The sequence below is a fragment of the Canis lupus genome, chromosome 28 (genome assembly GCF_011100685.1).
Source record: "Canis lupus familiaris isolate Mischka breed German Shepherd chromosome 28, alternate assembly UU_Cfam_GSD_1.0, whole genome shotgun sequence".
NCBI classification, from domain to species: Eukaryota; Metazoa; Chordata; class Mammalia; order Carnivora; family Canidae; genus Canis; species Canis lupus.
In genome coordinates this window covers 16,018,757-16,042,803 of record NC_049249.1, presented here as the reverse complement: position 1 = coordinate 16,042,803, position 24,047 = coordinate 16,018,757, and the positions used below count along the sequence as shown (strand labels likewise).

The 24,047-nt window shown below is 48.8% G+C and overlaps 1 protein-coding gene across 2 annotated transcripts; it reads left to right on the top strand.

Moving 5' to 3' along the window:
- Positions 1 to 7,516: 7,516 nt before the first annotated feature.
- CALHM3 (calcium homeostasis modulator 3) lies at positions 7,517 to 17,206 on the top strand. 2 transcript variants are annotated; one of them, XM_038577958.1, is made up of 4 exons: positions 7,517 to 8,899; positions 11,223 to 11,535; positions 13,395 to 13,650; positions 16,259 to 17,206. In XM_038577958.1, exons 2-4 carry the CDS (start codon positions 11,249 to 11,251, stop codon positions 16,751 to 16,753), a joined length of 1,038 nt encoding a protein of 345 aa, XP_038433886.1. In that variant the 5' UTR covers positions 7,517 to 8,899; positions 11,223 to 11,248; the 3' UTR covers positions 16,754 to 17,206. The 2 variants fall into 2 exon arrangements, with proteins under 2 accessions (XP_038433886.1, XP_038433885.1); XM_038577957.1 differs by having other exon boundaries at positions 11,162 to 11,535.
- Positions 17,207 to 24,047: the final 6,841 nt, after the last annotated feature.

Here is a 24,047-nt window from a genome sequence, read left to right as displayed (position 1 = left end):
AATCACAACAGTGTGGTATTGCGAAAGAATAAATAACTGGAGCAGTGCAGCTTTAATGCCAAAATTTGGAAGCAACCAAGATGTCCTTGGGCAGGTGAATATCAAACAGTGGTACATCCAGGCCCTGGAATATTTCTTGCTGCTAAACAGAAATGAACTAAAAGCCATGAATAGGCATGGAGGAAACGTAAATATAAATTACTAAATGAAAAAATACATGAAAAGGCTACTTACTGTATGATTCTAACTATATGACATTCTGGAAAAGGCAAAACTATGGCAATAGTAAAAAGATCAGTGGTTGCCAAAGATGGTAGGGAAGGAAGGATGAATTGGCAGAGCACAGAGGATTCCTGGGACCATGAAACTACCCTGTATAATAACATAATGGTGGATAATGTCATTACACATTTGTTCAAACCCCATAGAAGATACAACACTAATAGTGAACCTTAATATAAACTATGGACTCTGAGTGAAACTATGTCAATGCAGGTTCCTTGATGATAACAAAGGTACCACTTTGGTGGGGGGATATTGATAATAAGACTATGCATGTGTGTGGGTATATGGGAAATCTTTGTATTTTCCACTCAATTTTGCTGTGAACCTAAAACTGCTCTAAGAAAATAAAATCTGTTTTTTAGAAGGACCATCTTACCCTCCTCCTGTGGTGCATACACTCTAGACTAATGATTCTCAAACTTAGCATACATCAGAAACATATACACATGGTGGGGGGCACACATGGTTGATAAAATGCAGATTCCCAGGCTTCTCCCCAAGAGATTATGGCTTCATAAAATCTAATGCAGGTCATTAATTGATGCCACTTTAGGAAACTGTTCCATATGGATATGGATTCAAGTTGAAAGGATGATGTTTAAAGAATGCCCGCAGGCTTTCCCAGAGAAAGCTGGATACCCAAGTAAGTGTGGGCTGCCACCCAAGTGGGTAGTCACACTGGAAGATGAGACAGGAGGTGGCTCTGCAGGGAGGGGGAACCCCAACCCCTTCCTCTGCTCCACAGACAAACTTGCCCCTTGGGAGGTAGCCCCTCGGTCTATGACCAATTGTAAGATCTTCATAAACCCTCAAACTCTTATTCTTGTAGCTCAGTTGTATCAGGTCAAACACACTAAAATATACTGTATCCCACATTAAACATAATTTTCCTGCCTTAAACATTTTGAAAGGATTTTTATAAATTTGGCTTTTGGAATCGTTAGACTAAAAGAAGCTCATTGAATTTAAAATTGGTTTTATTTCTAAGCAATCATGCATGTGTTGGATTTCTTGCCAAGTGAGAAAAACCTACAATTGTCTTTAAACATAATGAAATCTTTATAAGTACTCATGTAATGATTAATGAAGTTGACAAAACATTACATTTTGTAGGCAAATAAGTAAATATTTATTATTTTGATTTTGACATTTTTCCATCATAGTTTGGAGACATTTTTTTTTTTCCAGTCTTAAGCAGACCCTCGGAAAGCTCATAGACCTAGGTACTGAGCCTATCTTGCCAATGGATAAAATTCAGGGCTAAGGCCACACCCTCCCAAGGTTGCATCTGAAAGGACAGTAGAGGGGCACCTGGGTGGCTCAGTAAGTCGACTGTCTGCCTTTGGTTCAGGTCATGATCTCAGGGTCCTGGGATCAAGCTCTGTATCAGGTTCTCTGCTCAACAGGGAGTCTGCTTCTCCCTCTCCCTTTATGCTCTCTCTCTCTCTCAACTAAATAAAACCTAAAAATATTTTTAAAAATAAAATAAATAAAAGGAAAGTAGAGGTCCCAGCTACACGCAGAAAGGAAAATACTCAACACCAGAAAGAGGAGCACAAGTATCCCTGTCTAGGAAACTTGTCTAGTGAATTCAAATGAGTCCAGCATCCCTCATGACCCATCCCAAGCCTACTGGCTCAATAATAGTGGCCAGTGATGTTTATGGAGCACTCAGCCATAAGGACCAAGCCTCAATCTAAGCAATTCATCTGTATTAATTCATTTAAGTCTGGCAACAACCCCATGAGGTAGGTACTATTATTATTATTATTATTATTATTATTATTATTATTATTTTCATCTCCATTTTACAAGTGAAAATCTCAAGGCTAGGGAATCTGAGACACTTGCCTAGGAACTGGTAAAGGAAGCAATGAAGTACAGCCCTCTGATGGTCTGAATCCAAATCTCTGCAATATTGTGCCTGCCCCACAATGGGGTTCCTCCAAGTGCCTAGACTAAGTAAGACACCTGTTGCAGATGAGGCGTCCTCACTGAGCCCCTGAGCCTTAAAACTTATGAGAGGCCCTGAAGACTCCCAGCGCTTTGGCTCAGCTCTCTGGAAGTTAGCCAGGGAACACACAGCCACTAATGAAAATGAAATAGATTGAAAATAACTAAACTGAAAAGTTTTTTTGTTTTTGTTTTTGTTTTTTTTTTTTTAAGATTTTATTTATTTATTCATGAGAGAGAGAGAGAGGCAGAGACACAGGCAGAGAGAGAAGCAGGCTCCATGCAGGGAGCCGGACGCAGGACTTGATCCCGGGGTTCCAGGATCAGGCCCTGGCCTGAAGGCGGCGCTAAACCGCTGAGCCACCCAGGCTGCCATGAAAAAATTTTTTTTGATGATCAAAGTGGTGGTAATACCCAAGCATCTTTTTTCTCTCATAGATGTTTGGCTTTTTTTTTTTTTTTTAAGATTTTATTTATTTATTCATGATAGAGAGAGGCAGAGACATAGGCAGAAGGAGAAGCAGGCTCCTTGCAAGGAGCCCATTGCAGGACTCTATCCCCAGATCCAGGATCACGCCCTGAGCCAAAGGCAGACACACTCAATTGCTGAGCCACCCAGGCGTCCCAGATGTTTGTTTTTTTCCACACTGGCAGCATGGAGCCCAATGCGAGGCTTGAACTCACCACCCTGAGATCAAGACCTGAGCTGAGATGAAGAATCAGATGCTCAACCAACTGAGCCACCCAGGTAAAGATAGTTTAAAACATCTATGAGGCCTGGGTTGAGTCGGTTGAGCGTCTGACTCTTGATCTCAACTCAGGTCTTGATCTCAGGATCATGAGTTCAAGCTCAGCACTGGGCTCCATGCTGCTCACAGGGAGCCCACTTAAAAATATATAAAAGTAAAATAAATGACCTTTCCTTGTCAGGAAAGCCTTTCTAAGAATGTTACAAAGACTAGAGAATCATAAAGGACAAGTATGATAAATATGACTACATAAAAATTTAAAATTCCTTCCTGGCAAAAGTTGAAAGACAAATAGGAGTCAGGAGGCACACATCCAACAAGCCAATAGCCTCAGTCACTTCAAATGCCCTTCACCCCAGACCAGGAATTGGAAACTCATCTCTCCCCACTGGCTGGCATGTAATATCTCCCTCCTACCCACGTTTTCAAGGAGAGGTGCCAGAGGCACTCGTTTGTTCTGACCTTCACCCAAAGACACCTCAGGGGAACCCCGCTGCCTACCCAGGGTAGCTGGTGGGAAGCCTTCTCTCAGCAGAGGCACCAGTGACCCTGTGTCCCCATCTCTCCGCTCCTCTTCCCTCCCTCTCAACCTCCCTCCACTAGGTAGCGCTAGATCTCCACTAGAATCCTCTTCTTTCCCGGCAAACATTTTGCAGGGACCCTCAAGTCAATCAAAACATCTTTAACATGTTTACAGGTTGCTCTTTTTCTCTCTTTCAAAACAAAGAGCTTTTTTGGGGGGGGTGAGGATGGGGGAAACACATGTCCTTACAGCTTCCATCAGTTACTTCATTGTCAAGAAAATGTATTGGTGAGGAAATTAGCCCCACTCTTCAGCCACTGAAATATTACCCTCTGGGCATTACTGGCTTCCCTAAGGCCACTTTCTCATCTTTCATCCTGACCTGAGACTGGCCTTCCAGAGGTGCCCTCTCCATCATGGTGGCTAGAAGGTCAAATCTACCAACAAATACTCTCTTCCAGAACTTGAGAGAATCTCCCCAAACTTAAGCCAAGTGGAGGTCCTCTCCAGAACACTCCAGTTCACAGAGATGCCTCACTGGCTGCATCTAGTGCCTGATGCAGGCACCTGTGTGTGCCCAGCCCCAGCACAGCACCTGGCCCCAGGCAGATGCCCAGTGAACAGCTGTTGCCATGTGGCTAGAGCTTGAGGGTATGTGTAGCCAGTAAAGGGGCACTTCCTTAGCTTGGCTGTCTGAGCACCCTATCACCCTCAGACCTGGGGTTTGCCACTCCCAGCCCAGCTGTCTTCCCGCAAGCACCTCTACATCCACCCAACCTCAACGGGCAATTTCAGAACTCTCATGAGTTGTGTGGGCAGCCAACAAGAGAAGGGGGGCCTCAGAGCCACTCTGGTTTTGGTATTTATTGAGTAGAAATGGAATCCAGAAAATCTAGCTGTCTGGGTTCCCCTCTCCCCAGATCAAGCCACCTATGTTTGCCCCCATGTCTCTGAATTTGGCCCAACATCTAGGGCTGGATGGCACCCCGGCAAGATTTCCATGCCAGAAAACCAGCCCCCGACCCCAAGCAGGGACTAGAAACAACTTCATGTCAGTTTGCTTAGAAAGTCCACGTGCGCATCTTGTTATGTGAAAAAAGAGAGAGAGAAGTGAAAATAATATTACCAAACCAAGCTTATCTCTTTCTTCTGAGAAAAGGAGTTAGAAATGGACTATGAACCAAGGAAATTGTTCCACATTCTGTAAACTGTGGGATAAAGACCAAAAATTTAAGTGTAGAAGAATATTAATGTTTGAAATAGCATATGTTGTGTTTGTCATGTCTTTTGATCCAATTTAGTAATAACATTTCTCAATTTGTGTATGGAAACCTGTTTTTTAATTCCGTAAGTCCACTACCCAGACAGCCTCTTTTATTCTTTTTTCTTTTTCTTTTTTTTACCAAGCCTGTTTTTAAAAAACAGGCTTGTTTTTTTATACACAGAACAGCTTATTTACAACCCCAGGTGTGGATATGTACATAGCAATACAAGAGGCATTTACTTCCATGGTAGGCACTATATAAGTTAAGATCATAGGGGCACCTGGGTGGCTCAGTCAGTTAAGCATCTGCCACTGGCTCAGGTCAGGATCCCCGGGTCCTGGGATGGAGTTCCGCATCAGGCACCCTGCTCAGCAGAGAGCCTGCTTCTCCCTCTCCCTCTGCTGCTCCCTCTGCTTGTGCTCTCTCTCTCTCTGTCATATAAATAAATAAAATCTTTTTAAAAATTAAGATCATAAATATGAGGTAAGACCCCCATGGGCACAAAACAGCCTTTTATTGATTTTTTAAAGATTTTATTTATTTATTCATGAGAGACACAGAGAGAGAGAGAGGCAGAGACACAGGCAGAGGGAGAAGCAGGCTCCCTGCAGGAACCCAATGTGGGACTCGATCCCTGGAATCCCGCGATCATCCCCTGAGCCAAAGACAGACACCCAACTGCTGAGCCACCCAGGTGTCACTTATTGATCTTTTAAAAATAAAATTCATATGTACCCATTGTTTGAAAAGTCAAGCAACCTGGGTTGCTTAGTTGGTTAAGCATCCGACTCTTGATTTTGGCTCGTCATGATCTCAGAGTCCTGAGATAAGGCCCCAGGTCCAGCTCCATGCTTGGAGCCTGCTTAAGATTCTTTTCCTCTTCCTCTGTCCCTCCCCGACCCCTCTCTTTAAAAAAAAAAGTCAACAACACAGAAAGGAAATGGAAAGAACATAAAAGTCCCTTCTCCCTGACCACCCAATAACTGTCCATATCTCTTGTGTATCCCTCCAGCAAAAATATGACAGGATACCAAAATTTTTACATATTTATATCATTTTTACTTAGAAGGGATCATACACTATGCACAATACACTAAACTGCTTTTTAAACCTACCCAAAGATCTATTAATGATCTTTTCATATGAACACACATAAATTTGCTTCGTTCTTTTAATAGTTGTGTAAATCCCATTTTACGGCTGTGACATAATTTATTTAAAGGAATTTTGGTTGTTTGCAGTTTTATCGCCATTCATACAAAGCTGTAAGGAGTATTCTGTTCGTTTATCTTGGCGACTTCCAGGCAAATCTATCCATAGGACAAATTCAGAGCTGTGTAGTTGTTAGGTCAAAGAGCATGTCTATTTAAATTTTTGCTTTAACTATATCACCAAATTGTCCTAGAAAAGCCCTACAAACTTGTACTCTTAACCATCAGTTTATGAAAGCAGCTGTTTCCCAAAGTCCTCATTGACACTGGAAATTATCACCCCTTTAGTTTCCAACAATGTGGTAAGTTTAAAGAGGCACCTGCTTATTTAGATTAGTATTTAATTATGTTTGAGACTTAGAATCCTTGCAGGATCTTCGGCTACTTGTTTTGTTGTGATTAGCCCATTGACGTTCTTTGCCCATTTTCCCAGAGGATGGTTCACTTCTTTTATTGATTTATATGATCCCTCTGCAAATTAGGGAACCTAGGCCTTTGTGTGGCAGATGTCTTTTTTCAGTTTGATATTTTTACTTTGTTTATGGGTATTTTGCCCACCGGAGTTGAGGCCCACGTTAACCGTCTTCTTCAGAGCTACTCACTTCTGTGCTGTTCACCAAGGTCTTGCCTTGACTCTGATAATGAATACATCCATCTACATTTTCTGTGGAAGTGTTATGATTGTAGTTTTTATGTTGAAGGCTCTGAGCCATTTGGAATTGATTTTGGTATAAAGAATGAGACGAGAATTCAGCTGAAGACTTTCTCAGATGGTCAGCCAGTTCTCCCCAGGCCATTACTTACCCCTCTTCATTTTCATCCTCTTTCCAGTCCTTGAAGGGCCATGTGGCTCCATGTAGTCACCAGAGTGGAACCCACAGAAGTACCACATTGATTTTCCCCAGTCTGCCACAGACAGACCGGAAGGTCCCATCACCAGGATCCTGCAGACACCTCTGTCATCAGGATAGAAGAGAAGACCAGCTCTTAGAGATGGAAAGGGCACCATTGGGACACACCTCCAATGTCTTCCTTTGGAAGGAAAAAGAGAAAAAGAAACCTCAGGGGAGATTGTACTCACTACAGAAATAAGAAAGAGAGCCACACCTGGATTTCCAAAGACACATACTTATGCACACCCTCTATAGATGTATAACACACACATGAACCCACAAGTACAGATACGCCCTGACACATGCGCATGCGTGTACTCACACACACTCACACACTTCAGATACACTGAGTTTCTCTAATGAGGGTACATAGACCTAAAGAACCCTCTCAGTCCCAGGAACTCCAAGACTGGTAAAGCCAATGTTTCTCAAATAATATCCATATTCCTGTTAAAGGAAAAAAAATCTGGAAGACCCCCCCACCAAGATATCTCTGCAAGACCCTCAGAAAATGAAGAGAAACCAAAGACTTGTTCTATGCAGATCTTCCTTTTTTTTTTTTAAGATTTTATTTATTCACTTGAGACAGAGAGGCACTGAGAGAGAACATGAGGGGAGAGGGAGAGGGAGAAGTAGACTCCCCGCTGAGCAGGGAGCCTGACATGGGGCTCGATCCCAGAACCCCAGAATTATGACCTAAGCTGAAGGCAGAGGCTCCGTCATCTGAGCCACGCAGGCGCCCCTTATGCAGATCTTCCAATCACAAGTTAATACATATTGAAAACTGCTAACAAGATTTATGTCACCATTTTTTTATGTCACCATTTAAAATAAAAACAGGATTTGAAAACATGTCCCCAGCATTAAAAGACCCAGAAGAACATAGCCAGAGACCCTTGGAGTGGGGTAGGGGTTTACGTGAAGGCATAATCATGTAGCAAGTCTGCAATTTCAAATCCTCCCACACATGAAAGTAAAGGAAATCTCTCAGATTCTTTGCTCTCTTTCTGCCTCTTCTGGTTCAGCAGACGCCGGCTCCTGGCAACAAAATATGATCCTCCTCCCCTTTTACCTTGTTCCATAACCCCTTTGAATTTTTCTAATAGAAATCGTTTGTGGTTGTACTGGGAAATTTCTAAAATCATTGCTCTAAGCGTAGGTACTTAAAAAACATAGAATTTTTAAAATGTGAAGCTACACCCACACTCTGGAAAATAGTATCTCTTTAAGTTGTGGTGGGCTGACCTGGGAGCTCTGGGTCACCTCCCAGGTTGGAGCTGTGAGAGATAACAGCTGGGATAACCTGGGAGAGAGACCCTGTCTCAGTTTCCTGCAATGTTCTCCCAGAAAGATTGTTTGCTTTTTTCTGAGGGCTCCCTAGGTTATCAGGGGCTAGTGGCTCTTAGGGTCAGCAGCCCAGCAGGTGTGCAGGGCCTGGAAGGCATGGAAGGAGGATCCCAGCTTCCTGCCTAGTTCTGTCCCCACCAGGCTGTGTAACCTTCAAAAGGTGTCCATCCAGCCTCTCTGGAACCCACAGCCACCTGAAGAATGTGGCGGTGGCCGTTTTCAGCCTCATTAGGAGAATGAACCAGGCTAGAGGAGTTTCTCACTCAGTTTCTCACACTTGCATGCCCCTGACGGCCCTCCCACCTTCACCAGGTCCCTCCCCATTTTCCCTCACACGGGTAATCCTGTCTCACAGGACCCAGACGAACACTCTCATTATGCAAAATACAAATAATAAATAAGAACCAGGTTTCTGTCTTTACCTCATTATAAGTATAGACTGCACAAATAGGTATGAAATTTGCAGAACATATTTGGGATAGTCTGACTTGAAAATACAGGCTAAGTGACCTATGCAAAATTTATTTTGCAGGCCCAGGGGTCTCTCAAACAGCTGGGCTGTTATCCTTCAGAAAGGTGAAACCAGGGGAAAGGATGCATCTCAGAGCTGTGGCCTGAGCTGCTGAAGGCCTGAGCTGCCTCTCCAGGGCGACCCCATTGCTGCTGCCGCTGGGTGAGTAGCGACACGCAGTGGCGAATTCATGGTGGGTAGCAGTTCTCCCAAAGAGCACCAGGCGGGCAAGCTGGCTCTGCTCCGTGTGGGCCCTGCAAAGAGTCTGGAAGGATCTACACCAATGCAGGGGCAGGGAGACTCTGGGGATTGCAGTGATGGCAACACGTTCATATTCTTTATTTTTAAATGTTTCATAATGCTGTGATTAATCAGAAAAACTGGAGATTTTTCTCAGAGGTATTTGAGAATAGAGAAACAAGGCTGCTCCATGTCCCTGCAGTAGTCCAGGCGAGTTCCACGGAGATGGGAGAGCTGGACCAGGTCTCTGAGGATGAGCATACGGAAGGATGTTCACCTCCTGTGCCTCCAGGGTTGGTGGGAAGTGGCCTTCATGACCATCAGGACCCTGGGTCTGAGAAAAGGACACCTGGGCTGACACATGAACTTGACTGAGGCCATCGCCCCAAGCCCAGGGTGGGTGCTGGTCCAGGTTGGACAGAGCAAGGGTCAGTGGGATCAGGATCATCCCAGTCCTTGAGGCTTTCTCTGTCTCAGAGGTCACCCTGGGCCGAGCCAGTTTGCCAGAGAGGGTGAGTAGCTGGGGTCTGTCACTTCACCCACCCCCTGTCCACTCTCCAGGCCCAAGGCACCCTGACCCATGACCCCAGGAACAGAGTCTTGTCCTTCTGGGGCACCCTCACTCCTCTCCCCAAGCGAGGCTGCCAAAGTCAGAAGTGGGGGCCAGGAAGACAAGGGTGCTAAGGGGTGGACAGCAGGTGAGGGGAAGGGAAAGATAAAAAGAGGAAGCAACCCGGAGAGAGGGATGGCGACAGAAAGACCCCCAGAAAGACACATGGAGGGACACAAAGAGTCACACACACACACTCTCTCTCTCTCTAAAGAGGTAGAGTCCGAGAGACAAAGACAGAATGAGAGAGAGAGAGAGGGAGAGACAGACAGAAATTAGGGCAGGACCTACATTCCACTCACTGGCTTCCTAGAAGTGTGGATAGGGAGGCAGGTGCAAGCCAAGTGGTGGGCAGAGAGGTCAGAGCCAGAGATGAAATAAAGGGGTCTAGGCATCAGTATCCCAGAGAACAAACATTTGCTGTCACTTGCTATGCACTCAGCACCATGCTAGATGCTACAGAGAAAAAAGCTGCAGGCCACATCCTTGCCCACCCCCCATCTCAGAGGAGGATTAATAACAGGCTGAGGCAGCTTTTCAGGGACCAAAGGGGAGGTAGAGGCTCCTGCAGAGCTGAGGTCACCAGGGTGGGGCTTGGTGACAGGGCTGCACTTGAGCTGCCTCTTAAGAGCAGATTCAAGGAAGGGGCAAGGGTGGTTGAGTAGGAAGGATGGTGTCAGCAAAGGTGTGGAGGTGGGGCATGTGTGGGTACAATGGGAGGGCCTTGAATGCCAAGCTAAGAAAGCTGAGGGAGCTCCTGGTCACACCTGAACACAAGAGTGATGTGATAGAAGCTGTGCTTTAGAGAGACCTGGGCTAGTCAGTGGCCAGACCTGCAGACAGCAAAATAAAACAGAGAAGGTCACAGGCACCCACTGACCCCTCCAGCCCCTTCTCATGACACCTGCTACCTGATACTGAATTCCAGCAGCCCCAGACCCCTGGCCCACACTGAGCTGTTCTCACCTCCATGCCTTTGCCCATGTGGTGTCTTCTGGCAGGAAAGCCTTTCCCTTCCACAGCCCCTAACCCAGCAAATACTGAAACATCATTCAGACTCTTCTCAAGGGTCTTCTCTTTCAGGCAGCCTTGAGGCAGGCGCCAGTGCCCCCTGGGTCCTCCCAGCGTGAAAGTCAATGTGAAGTCTCCCTAGGCTCAGCTGAGTCAAATGGTGTTTTGGACCAAAACCAGAAAATAGAATCAGCCCCATCAGCATCGGTGCCTTACCACACCCCAAATTTGCCTATCCCCCCAAAGAAGCCCCACCAGCTGTCAGGCCCCAGCATCCAAACCCCGAAGACAGGAAGGCATGGGCTGGGGAGGGTGGAGTGACAGGGCAGGGAACATTTGCCTAGAGGTGCTCTGGGCTGGTGTGGCACAGAGCAGTGACTGTTTCCTCCAGAGAGGAGGGGAGTGGCACTGGGGGGCACTCGGGGCTGGACAGGGGGGTCTTCCTGGAGAGAGCTTGCCTCCGCCTGACGCCCTTGGCTGGGCCCCAAGAGGCTGAGCTGGGGGCTGGACATCACCCCTTCCTTGTCCCTTGGAAAAGAAGACTCTCCTCTGCACCCCCCTAGCCCCCAGAGCCATCTGGATTTGCTGGGAAGGTGGTCGAAGCCTCCCTGCTCCCCCCGACAGCCGCCCACCCCCAGCGGGCCTGAGCCATGGAAAAGTTCCGCATGCTCTTCCAGCACTTCCAGTCCAGCTCAGAGTCGGTGATGAACGGCATCTGCTTGCTGCTGGCTGCGGTCACCGTCAAGCTCTACTCCTCCTTTGACTTCAACTGCCCCTGCCTGGCACGCTACAACACCCTGTACGGCCTGGGGCTGCTGCTCACACCCCCCCTCGCCCTCTTCCTCTGCGGCCTCCTCGCCAACCGGCAGTCGGTGGTGATGGTTGAGGAGTGGCGCCGGCCCGCGGGGCAGCGGACCAAGGACCCAGGGATCATCAGGTGCGCTCCCACACCACCCACCGTGGGCATTGTCAGGGCCCTCCCCAGTCCCTGCCAGGTGGCTCCCAAAGCCCAGTGATCCTCACGGGTATTGGCAGGGCTCCCCCATGCACCCCCATAGGCACTATCAGGTGTGCCCCCAGTTGGGAAGAGGAGGAGCCCACAGGGGCTCTTCAGCCAGTTTCCACTCTGGAAACAGGTATTTCTGTTCCTGTCATTTGTCACCCTTCCGTGGCCGGTGCTGGAGACCCATGGATGTTATAGGATTCCCAGGTTTTGCGCAGGTCACATCTGTTCGCTGGCCGTAAGTTATCACTCAGTATGTACATGAAGGGCCATCCCGTGACATGCACAGCCAGCTTGCCCACATCGTAGGAGGCGTGATTGGCTTCAAGGCTGAGTTCCCTCTACCTGTGAGCTCCCTGGGGCCAAGGAATGTCACCCGCTGAACCGCTGTGTCCTCAGAGCCTTGCACCTGCTGGGGCACTATATCAAAATCAGTTGATGGACTTTAGCAATTCATAATGCTTCCCGGCCAATATTGAGCACCACCTTGGTCCCACGCTCTGTGCCAAGTGCCATGTGTACACAGCCTCTGAATTCCTACCTTGGCCCTGAGAGGGCTCCAGGATTAGACCCGTTTTCCAGGATGAGGCGCCTAAAGCAGAGAGGGTGAGTAACTCAGAGCTCCCACAGCAAGGAAGAAGCATGGCTCAGATTCAAACACAGATGGACTCCCAGTCCAAGCTGGCACCACTGCCCTGAGTGTTTTGGACAAAAGGTCTAAGTGCTCTAGATCTGCGGGCAGTGGCAGGAGGGGCTTGGGGTTTTCAGCCTACTGATCTCTATTTTTGCCCCTGGTCTTGGTATGGACAAATGCAGTGTTCTCAATGTACAGTCATAACAAGTCCCCAGTTCCACCTTCTAACCTCCTTGCCCCTAGAAAACACCAGATCCACCCCTATCCATGATGCATTTATAATTCACTGCTGGGTGGGCCCTGCGCCCTTATACACACCCCCAGCATACACCATTTTATGGTTTGTACACACAAGTCAGAAACAACACCTGCGTGCCCTGCTCAGCAGCCTCTGCTTCATGTTGCACTGGGGGTCCTGTGCTCCCTGTGATTCAGCCACGTGGCAAGGGTCACACACACTGGCCATGCCCTTTGCCTTTTCCCCTGCGGCTCAGGGAGTATAGCACCTCCAGACCTGGAGGGAGGTATCTGAGGCACTGCCTCTAGAAGGATTATTGGGCAGGGCTGTCTACATTTAGGCTCCCCCCAAAAGCAGCTCTGGGGAGAACGTGATCGTGAGTGGACGCCTGGGGTCAGTCCTCCTGGGGACCCTCTGAGAACACAGATAGAACACACTTCTCACCGAGAGTTTAGGAAGATGTGGTCTTTATCCACCAGGCCCCGTCCCTGTGAATTGAAGGTTGATTAGGGTTGTTAACTCTCCTGGCTTCTAGTGACCCCCTCTGGGAGCAGAAACTCCTCCAAAGCCCTCAGGCAGAGCCATGCAGGTAGGTGGTTGAGGTCAGAGGCCCTCAGCCTTGCTGCATGAATGCAACTGATCACCAAAGATAGAAGTGTCTCTGGCATGGGCAGGGCCTAGAGTAGGAGGCCTACCAATTCCCCAGTGCTCCCATCCTGGGACTGCGGGCAGGACTCTCCTGATCTCCTGGGGCCCTCAGCCCTCCAGCCTCTCTGCCCTCTGCTGCCCGGACCTCTGATGTAAGCTCATCAGGTATCTCCTAGCCCTCCTGGGAAGTCCATCCTTGCCTTTCTCCTACAGCCTTCCTGCTGCAGCTGAATTCCGGCCGCCCTTCGTGACCCTGCCTTCCTCTACCCCTAGGTATATGTGTTCCTCTGTGCTGCAGAGAGCACTGGCTGCCCCCCTTGTCTGGATCCTACTGGCCCTCCTTGATGGCAAGTGCTTCGTGTGTGCCTTTAGCAGTTCCGTGGACCCTGAGAAGTTTCTGGACTTTGCCAACATGACCCCCAGCCAGGTGCAGCTCTTCCTGGCCAAGGTACCCTGCAAGGAGGACGAGCTGGTCAGGGACAGCCCCGCCAGAAAGGCAGTGTCCCGCTACCTACGGTGCCTGTCCCAGGTAATTTGGGTGGTTCTCTCCCAGCCCCGGAAAATCTCCTGCTTTGTTTTCTGAAGGGCATGGGATGAGGAGGTATGAGTGGTTCCCTAGGGCCCCTCTCTGCTGCTGGAAACACAACCAAGCAGATGGCCCCTGGGAGGATCAGGAGCATGATCCCTAAACAGGACTCCATTGGGCCTTAAGAAGCACACACTTTGCTATCAACATTAACTCACCCCAGGGCAGAGACCAGGTGCCCGTACCCTCCAGGAGTCAGCTAGTTCCATCCCCAGGAAGCTAGATGACAAAAGCACTGGAGATACACTGCTCTGCCCTGCCCCCCACCCCATAGGCACATTCTTGCCACCTCTCAGGAATAATACTAATTACCATTTATTGAGCACCTATGTATCAGGCACTGTGTTAAGCATTTCATATGCATGACTTCATTTATTCTCAGAATAACCTGATGAGATGGGTATAATTATTATCATCCCATTTTGCAGATAAGGAAACTGAGGTCCTGAGAGTTTAGTTCACAGACCCAAGTTGCACTGCTCACAGGAGACAGGGCAGGGATCTGAAGTGTCATCACTCCAAGCCCTCTGAACCACCTCACTGCAATGCAGGTCCTCCCCAGGCCCCTAGCTCCCCACACTGGCATCCATTCCATCACCCTGGGGGCAGACTCCAGCCCCACCCCCCAGCCCAGACTCCAGATTCCTCCCAGAGGCCAGCTGGGGCTGGGTCCCCACAAAAGTATTTACATCAACCCATGGCATGCAGAGCACGGCTGGGGCTACAGGGAATAAAAACACAACCCAGCCCTTTGTGGGAGCCAAGACAAGTGCATGATGGAGACAGGACCGGTGCTCAGGACACATCTGATTCTGGGTCAGACTCTGCCTTAGCCACATTACTCCCCCATCTAGGTCTCAGCGTCTCAAAATCAAGGGAGGTTTGGACTCCTCCACGTGGATGAGCCCTGCAGGCTTAAACTCTCTGGGCTCTCACTAGTTCACCAGAAAGAGCATTGAATTTTCAGGCACACCAAGGTTTGAATCCTGACTCAGATGTAGGTTATCGGGCACATTAAATGCTCCTCACGTGTAAAACACTCACATGACTATTTTACGTTGGTAGGAGGAAGGGGAGATCCTGAGAGAGGCCAAATGAGAGAGCTTTGTAAACCAGATCTACAAATGATAAGGGTTCATATGTCTTTGTGACTTAGAGGAGTGATTTCTCTGCCCCAGGAGCACACAGTTTCTCTGGTCTTAAGCACAGCCTTGGAGAGACTAAAGCTTTGGGTGGGCAGAGAGGAGGGAGAGGCGTCGGGCAGGTGTGGGCTCCAAACTCAGGGAACTCTTCAAGTCTTTCCTCACACTTGCCCTGGAACACTGTCCCCTGTTTGTATCGTATATAACTATTACTCAGCTTCCAGGTCTCAGCAACCACCCCACTGTTCCCTTGAGTCCTCAAGTTCAGATTGGGTGTCCCTCCTCTGTATTCCCGTGACCCCCTATACATCTCTCAACATAGCATTCAGCCAATCTATCACCGTTTCCTTGTTTCCTCCACTAAAGTGTGAGGTCCCCAGTGCCTCTTCCAAAATATAGGACAGGTGGCTGCATAGATGGGATGCATAAGCACCTGTGAGGATAGGTGAAGGACGGGATAAAAAAAAAAGGATGATGGATGGATGGATGAATGAGTGGGTGGATGATGGGTGGGTGGGTAGATGGGTGGGTTGAGTGTAAGGAGGCAAAACTCTGCCTCCATGCATCTTAGGTTTCCAGCTGAGACTCTAACAAAAAAGTTAACAGGAGGAAAACCCAGTTTATTAATGTGCCCAGTGCATATCACATGGGAGAAACCTAAAACAAAGAAAGAGTAACTCAAAGTGGTGGCTTAGAACTGCAGCTTATCTGCCATCTTCAAAAAGAGCAATGCCTTTGTAGAGCAATGACAGGATGAAGGAGAGCAGTGTCTGGCTCCAAGGGCAGAAATTGTGGAAGGTCAATAGATAACCAGAAGCTACGTGAGGTTTGTCAGCAGATTCCTCTGGTGTTGTCTCTGGGCAGATAAGAATTGTTTCCTAGTAAAAGGAGAATATATTTCCTGCCTTTAGGCACAAAAGAGGAGGGTAAAGATAACTGTTCCTAGGGTTGCTGCTTCCTGTCTTCCATTCAAGATAATTTTTATGTCAAAGAGTCATATTTTGGGGTGACATTCTGGTTTCCTTCAGGAAGAAGGTTGGGAGGATGAATGAAGGGTGGGTGGATAAATGGAAGAAAGGATGAGAGTATGGAAACATGAGTGGATGGGTAGGAGGATGTATGATGTACAGACAGAAGGTCCGAGGCGACGATGGCTGGATGGGATGCTGATAGATACGTAGGTGAGAGGATAGACGGCTGAACCAATGGGTGGAGAAAGAGTTGGACAGACAGATGGATGCAAGGATGAGACTGAATGCAAGTGAGGATGGGTGGAAGTGGTTGGTAGGAGGGATGAGTAAATGGGAACATGGATAGATTTGGGGAGAGATGGGAGGGATAAGGAAAGGGAGAGACTTTGGAACACCCTTGCCGCGCTGTATAGCACCCGGCCTCACCCCTGCCCCCAGGCCATCGGCTGGAGCATCACCCTGCTCCTGATCATCGTGGCCTTCCTGGCCCGCTGCCTGAGGCCTTGCTTCGACCAGACAGTCTTCCTGCAGCGCAGATACTGGAGCAACTATGTGGACCTGGAGCAGAAGCTCTTCGACGAGACGTGCTGTGAGCACGCGCGGGACTTCGCGCACCGCTGCGTGCTGCACTTCTTCGCCAGCATGCAGAGTGAGATGCGGGCCCGCGGGCTGCGCCGGGACACCGCGGCAGGGCGCCCCGAGCCCCCCCTGGTGCCCAACGGCCCCGACGGCCTGGATGGCGACGGTGGCGGCAAGGCCCACCTGCGGGCGGTCTCCAGCCGGGAGCAGGTGGACCGCCTCCTGAGCACGTGGTACTCCAGCAAACCACCGCTCGACCTCGTGGCATCCCCTGGGCTCCGGGCGGGTGGCCTCAGCCACCGAGCCGCCACGGTGGCCCTGGGCACCAGGCTGCCCCAGCACACTGACGTGTAGAGACCCCAGCGGGGAATGCCCCCCTAGCAACCATCTGGGGCCTTTCCGGGCTATGGGGACCCCCAGGCAGGGCAACCTAACCCTTGCTGGGCTCCTTCCTCAAAATGGCTTGGCCTCTGGCCGAGTTTCAGGGTGTGGCCTCCAGCATGCTCTAGGGCAGGGCTTCACAAACTTTAAGATGCTCACTGTTGCCTGGAGCTCTTGTTAAATGCAGATTCGGATTCAGTGCATCTAGGACTAGGTCCCATATTGCATCTCTGTCAGGCTCCTGGGTGATACACTTGTGAACTAGCAAGAGTCTAAGTAGATCTGCTGTGCATTCTGGATCCTAGATGTACAGATTCTAAATTAAAAATAATAATATAGGGATCCCTGGGTGGCACAGTGGTTTGGCGCCTGCCTTTGGCCCAGGGCGCGATCCTGGAGACCCGGGATCGAATCCCACATCGGGCTCCCGGTGCATGGAGCCTGCTTCTCCCTCTGCCTGTGTCTCTGCCTCTCTTTCTCTCTCTGTGTGTGACTATCATAAGTAAATAAAATTAAAAAAAAAAAATAATATAATAACATCTAACATGTTTGCCATATGCCAGGCATTGTTTTAAGGTCTTTACATATGTAACTCGTTTAATCCTCGTGATAACCTCATGAAGCAGGATGATTATTAGCCCCATTTTAAAGAAGAAAACTAAGGCCAAAAGAGGTTAAGTTGCTCAAGGTCACCCATGGAGAAGCTGGAATTTGATCCCAGGCGTCCTGGCTGCTACAGAAGTCTCAGCCCTCTAGATAGTTTGTGTATTTGTTTTCAGCGCTCTGGTTGGGTTTCCTGCAGCTTCCCCTGAGTTTCTCTGAGTAATAACTAGCAAGTTCCAGGTGTGTGGTGCAGGGAACAGATCTGAAAATCAGGGCAGGGGTGGGCCCAGACATGCCTACACTGACCAAGCACCCCAGGTGATTTGATAAGTGCCAATGTTTTGTTTTGTTTTTTAAGACTTATTTAGTTATTTATTTCAGAGAGACAACAAGAGAGCAGGTGAAGGGCAGAGGGAGAGGGAGTGTCATGCAGACTCCCCGCTGAGCACAGAGTCCAATGTGGGGCTGGATCCCACCACTCTGAGATCATGACCTGAGCTGGAACCAAGAGCCCAATGCTTAACCGACTGCACCATGCAGGCGTTCCAATGTTTAAGACCTCTGCGCCAAGTGTGAGTGTTGGGCCTGGCTAGGAAGGAAAACCCTTGAAACACCAGGGTTAAGTCTTGCTGGAAGAACTACCACTCAGTCTCTGGCAGCCCAAACAGGAAAGGTGGGGAAGATCTAGCCTTGGAGCAACTCTGGACCTCTGCCCCTCCCTGATGACTCATTCATCTCTCTCTCTCTCTCTCTCTCTCTCTCTCTCACACACACACACACACACACACTCACTCATTCACTCACTCATACAAACACATCCTGCTATGGCCTCCATCAGCACAGATGGTAACCACAGATATGCAAAGCTGAGTTCCCCCCATGCTTTTCTGGTCCTCAGGGCCTGGAAGGCAGTTCAGGGGCCCCTGGATGTCCCCCTGGAGCCCAGCCGCCCTCCATATCAGGCAATCTCTGCTCTCCTGCCCTCCATATCAGGCAATCTCTGCTCTCCTGTGCTCTTGCCAAGAGACTTGTATGACCAGATAATCTTTGCAGCTCAGCCTCCCTCCACCTACTGTGCTGTGGTCAGACCATGCAAATGTCTGAAACAGAGCATGATTTAACCAAAGTGTTAGCAGGGATTGGATGGGAAGGAAGGAGAGGGATCTTAGAGATAGCCCAGTCAGCTCAGGGTAAGGGGCTCAGAGACCCCACTTTGAGCTGCAAGGAAGCAGCATTTGGCCCAGTAAAAAGCCACTGACTGCAGTCAATACCCTACCTTCTTGTACTGTGCACTTATAAAGCACCGAGTGCACAGAAAGCATTGTGTCAGGAAATAGGAAAGAAAGAATACACGGATGATGTAACCTGCCCTCACGGAGCTCACTGTCATACAGGGACAGAGCTGGATACAGAAACAATTATAACCAAAGAATTATACCAAAGAAAAATGTATAAGTGATATGATAGAGGCAAGCCACGTGCCACAGAGATTTAGCATGGAGAAGAATGGCTCCAAGCTGTGGGATCAGGGAAGGCTCCTTTTGAATGAGTCTAGAAGGAGAGGGAGGGTTTTGACAAGTGGAGAGAGAGTTGGGGGTGGGGTCACAGGGCACCTACAGGGAGGAAACAGCAAGAACAAAGGCAAAGAATTGGGAAAGGAGGCAGCATATGTGTCATTTATTCATTCAGCAAATATTGATGGAATGCCCAGAGTGCCAGAGAATAGGACAGATAACATCTCTCTTTTTTTTTTTTTAAGATTTTATTTATTCATGAGAGACACAGAGAGCGACAGAGACACAGGCAGAGGGAGAGGCAGACTTCTCACAGGGAGCCAGATACAGAACTCGATCCCAGGACCCCGTGATCACGACCTGAGCCAAAGGCAGACACTTAACCTCTGTGCCACCCAGGCGTCCCAAGAGCTCTTTTTTCTTTTTTTAAATTTATTCATGAGAGACAGAGAGAGAGAGAGAGTGAGAGAGAGAGAGAGAGATACAGGCAGAGGGAGAAGCAGGCTCCAAGCAGGGAGCCCCATGTGGGACTCGATCCTGGGTCTCCAGGATCACACCCTGGGCTGAAGGCGGCACTAAACCACTGAGCCTCTCGGGCTGCCCAAGAGCTCTGTCTTAATGGCATTTCCAGTCTGGAAGGGAGAGATGATGTGATCTAGTGAGCACACAACCAAATGCAGAGGTGTGCCGTTCAGCCTGGTGAAAGCAAAGGAGCTTGGCTAGGGGGCCAAGGAGCCCACTTCTGATGAGTCCCATCAAGAATTGCTCTCGATGGGCAGCCCGGGTGGCTCAGCGGTTTAGCGCCGCCTTCAGCCCAGGGCCTGATCCTGGAGACCTGGGATCAAGTCCCACATCGGGCTCCCTGCATGGAGCCTGCTTCTCCCTCTGCCTGTGTCTCTGCCTCTCTCTCTCTGTGTTCTCATGAATAAATAAATAAAATCTTAAAAAAAAAAAAAATTGCTCCCGAGCCCTGCATCCCGTGACACATTCTCTGGCTCCTCGGCCCCTGACAGCTCTCAAATGTGTCCTTACCCTTCAGTCCCCAAATTGGTTTCCAATTCAAACCTCTTTGCCATTGTCCATCCACCATTTGCTCACATCCCATGAGAGTGAGATGCCTGGAGCAGTGCATGCCACCCAACGAGGGAGTGGGGGACATGCTGGAAGGCTCCCACCTGCTCTCAAAGACCCTCATCTCCCTGGAAAGCAGCCATCATGAGTGCCCAAGCTCATCACCCCAGCCCCAGCCAACTCTGGGTGGTACCCCTCCCGACCATGCCCTGCACAGAGGGCCTGTCTCCTGGGAGACACAGTGGCCAGCTGGGCAAGGCAGAAATGTACTAGAAGCTGCCTGGACAGGTGCAGTTCTGCAAGGAAAAGGAGTCTTGGGAGTTTAGGTCAGGACTGTGGCTTGATCCAGCAGGCAACTAGACATGAGAGGCAACTGCATGCCTGCAAGGTCAGGAGGAAGGACATGGCATGGATGTTTAAGCTGCAGGAATGGGCAGGGCCAGCAAGAGAGAGGCTTGAGTGAGAAGAGGAAGGAACAAGAACTTCAGAGCTTTGAAGGAGAAAGAGGGGGCAGTAAATGAGAGAAAAAGGAAAAATCACAGAGGAAAAGTCCCGAAGAATGCCAGAGACAAGTAAATTTCACAATGGGGGAAGGCTATACAATAAATCCAGAGCTTCAGGGAGATCCAGGAGTGGGAGAACTAAAGGATTATCATTGGTTTTTGGTAACTCTGTAGGGCAGAGGACTGCTCACCCAGGAAGGTGTCCTGGTGAGGCAGATGGGACAGGGGTTCTGTAGGATTCATATAAATCCGTGGGCAGTGCCTAACTCCCTGCCCCCCAACACACCCCCAGGGTTATAAAGGTGGGAGGTTTGGAGCTTGCCCTGTTTTAGGATACTGATGTGGGAGGGACCCTTAGCACCCCAACATAGAAAGAGGCACCAGGACCTGAAAAGTATGACGAGAATAGAGGAATCATGTCCACACTAACACGCTTCCACTTCCAGGGTGCCATAGGAGGTAAAGGAGTTCTCTGCTGACAGCCTGACTCTGCCTGGCCCTTTGAGGCCAGATGAAATGACCTGTCCTTATCTCTGCTTGATCTGCTCTGCAGGGGGGAGGGCAGAGAGGGCTGTAGGATGGGGAGAGTGCCCCTGAAGCTCTAGAGGAGAGCAACAGAAAGTGGTCTGGGTGGTAACTGGTAGCAGGGCGGAGGGGACATTGGTTGTTACCATGGTAATGAGCTTTGAGTGGGCACCAGCCCCTCCTGAGCACCCCTCCTTGCACCCAGCCACCCTTCACATGAAGGAGGACCTGCTCTTCAGAACCTCCCCACCCTGCTCACAGAATCCAATCTGGTGGCAAGCCCAGAGCCAGAGTGACAGGACTATCTCCTCTCTGTGTCTGAATTCCTCCCTCACTGAGCATCTACTAAACCAGCCACACTGGGCTGAGCATTAGGAACACAGCAGTGAACGAAAGAGGCATCAGTATCAGCTTTCGACACACACTTGTGCTCTCCTACGCAAATCAGAGATTTTCCTAGAGGTTCGGCACCCACTCTCCAGAGGCCCCCTTTGCATGCTACTTTTCATGCCACTCTTCACTCCTCCAACCCGGAGGGGACTCGGCAGCACTGGCATGGGTGTCAGGACAACTCCTGGGGGCAGGAGGTGAAGGGACTGGTGCTCATCCCACAGTGGTAGCCGTGGCTGAGTTTGTCACCCAAGGCATCCAAAAGTTTGAGCAGGGACGTGACATTCCTGTTTTCCATTTATACCCAGTCACACTCTAGGAGCTACAGGGCAGAGGCGAGAAAGACACAGAGCACTGCTAGCTGCACCACTGAAGACCATACTGCAGCAGATAAGAATTGTGGGCCCCAAGTCTGCCTCCTGGTCCCTGGAACCTGGGAGTGTGTTACCTGCAAAAGGGACTTTGCAGATGTGATTGTGTTAAAAGTCTTGATGGGGAGACTATCCTGGATTAGCCAGAACTACCCATGCAGTCAGGGTCCTTAGAAGAGGGTGGTGGGAGGATCATGGGAAGAGAAGTGACACAGAAGCAGAGGCCGAAGGGACGTGGGGTTGTGAGCCAGGAGATGTGTGTATCTTCTCCAAGCCAGGGAAGGCTGGGAAATGGATTCCCCCCTGGAGCATAGCCTACCAGCCCCTTAATGATTTTAAGCCCATTGTGACCTCTTTCAGACTCCTGACTGCCTCTTCCCTCCCCCAGAACTATGAGAAAATACACTTGTGTTGTTTTAAGCCAATGAACTTGTGGTAATTTTCTATAGTAATAGGAAACGAATATAGATTTTCAAAATGCACCACTGATGTTCAAGTGCAGAATTGATCATTATTACCATTCCAAGGTTATAAGGGTCCTCTACTTGAGAACTGGCTGGGGGCCCAGGGCTGCACTCAACTCCTCCCTGCAGCAGCCCCCCTGAGGCTCACCACAGCCTGAGAGGTAAGCTCTTTAATTCTCCCTGTTCCACAGATGAGCAGCCTGTGTCCCTTCTGTGGTCGCTGACACAGTTCTGGCCTTAGCTATGACTCAACAGGCCACTTCCACCTTCTCCCCAGTAGGGAGAGGTTCCTAATCTTCCCATCCCAGTGGATCAACACACTGATAACACTGGTACAAGACACTGAGGCAAATTTAAGGGCTTTGGAGACATCTATACAGGGCCTGGTGGAAAAAAAAATTACATCTTCCTTATATAATTGTGGTAAGAAAAATGTGGTACAAAGTACTAGGAAAGTTATTAAATACTGAATTGGTATAAAACATCCTAATGAAGTCTCCCAGATCTCTCTGAATGAGAAATATGAGCTGGCTTCAGTGAGCACAACTTTTTAACATCAGATTCTTTTTTTTTTTTTTTTTTTTTTTTGCTTGAAATAATCACAGGCATTTCCTATTCAAGGCTCTTTTCTCTAATTGTGATATAATTGACATATAACATGTTGGTGTCAGGTGCACACAACATAATGATTAGATATTTGTATATATTGCAAAATGATCACCACAATAAGTCTAGTTAACATTCATCACCACACACAGTTACAATTTTTTTTCCTGAGAAGAACATCTAAGATCCAACTTTCAAATATGTGATATAGAATTATTAACTATTGACACCAAGCCATATATTACATCCTCATGACTTATTTATTTTATAACTGGAAGTTTGTTTTGACCTCCTCCCATTTATCCCACCCCCACGAAGGCTTTTTAATGACGATCTTTTCAAAAATTTACAAGAGTTTGAATGGTATGTAAAGAATCTAACACACATTTACTTGGAAGAACTGTAAACAAAATTCTTGTGATAATAATAGGCTTAGAATCCAGTTAAACTGGGTTTTGGAGGGATATTTGGTGGTTTTTTTTTTTTTTTAATTTATTTATGAGAGAGAGAACATACACTGTGGGGGGCAGAGGGAGAGGGAAAAGCAAACTTCCCGCTGAGCAGGGAGCCAGATGCAGGGTAGGGGGTTGCGGGGGTCAGGGGTGTGCGGATCCCAGGACCTTGGGATCATGACCTGAGCAGAAGGCAGATGCTTAACTGTATGAGCCACCCAGGAACCCCACGAAACAAACCGTTTCATATCAAGTTTTTTTTTAAGATTTTATATATTTGTTAGAGAGAGAGAGAGAGAGAGAGAGAGAGAATGCACATACACAAGCAGGGGGAGAGGGAGAAGCAGGCTCTCCACCAAGCAGAGAGCCTTATGTGTGGCTTGATCCCATGACCCCGGGATCATGACGCAAGCTGAAGGCAGGTGCTTAGCTGACTGAGCCAACCCAGGTACCCCTATATCAAGTATTTTTTTTAAATGTTGAAGTTAGAATTCGCAGAGAATGTGTGCCACATGGCATATAGTAAAAAAGAGGTTAGAACTGATAGCCAACTTGGATGCCACTAAAAGGGCACATGAGCTACTAACAAGGAGCCATGTCCAGTATAGAAAACAGAGATTCCAGGCAGCACCTGGAGCCATACTCCTGAGCTCCTGCACCACCCCACCTGGAGCTGGATGGGGTGCCAGCCCCTCAGAACCTTGTCCTCCGCACACATTGATGTTGCAGTAGATGTCTGGGGGCAGACACCTCTTTGGCTGGATCTCC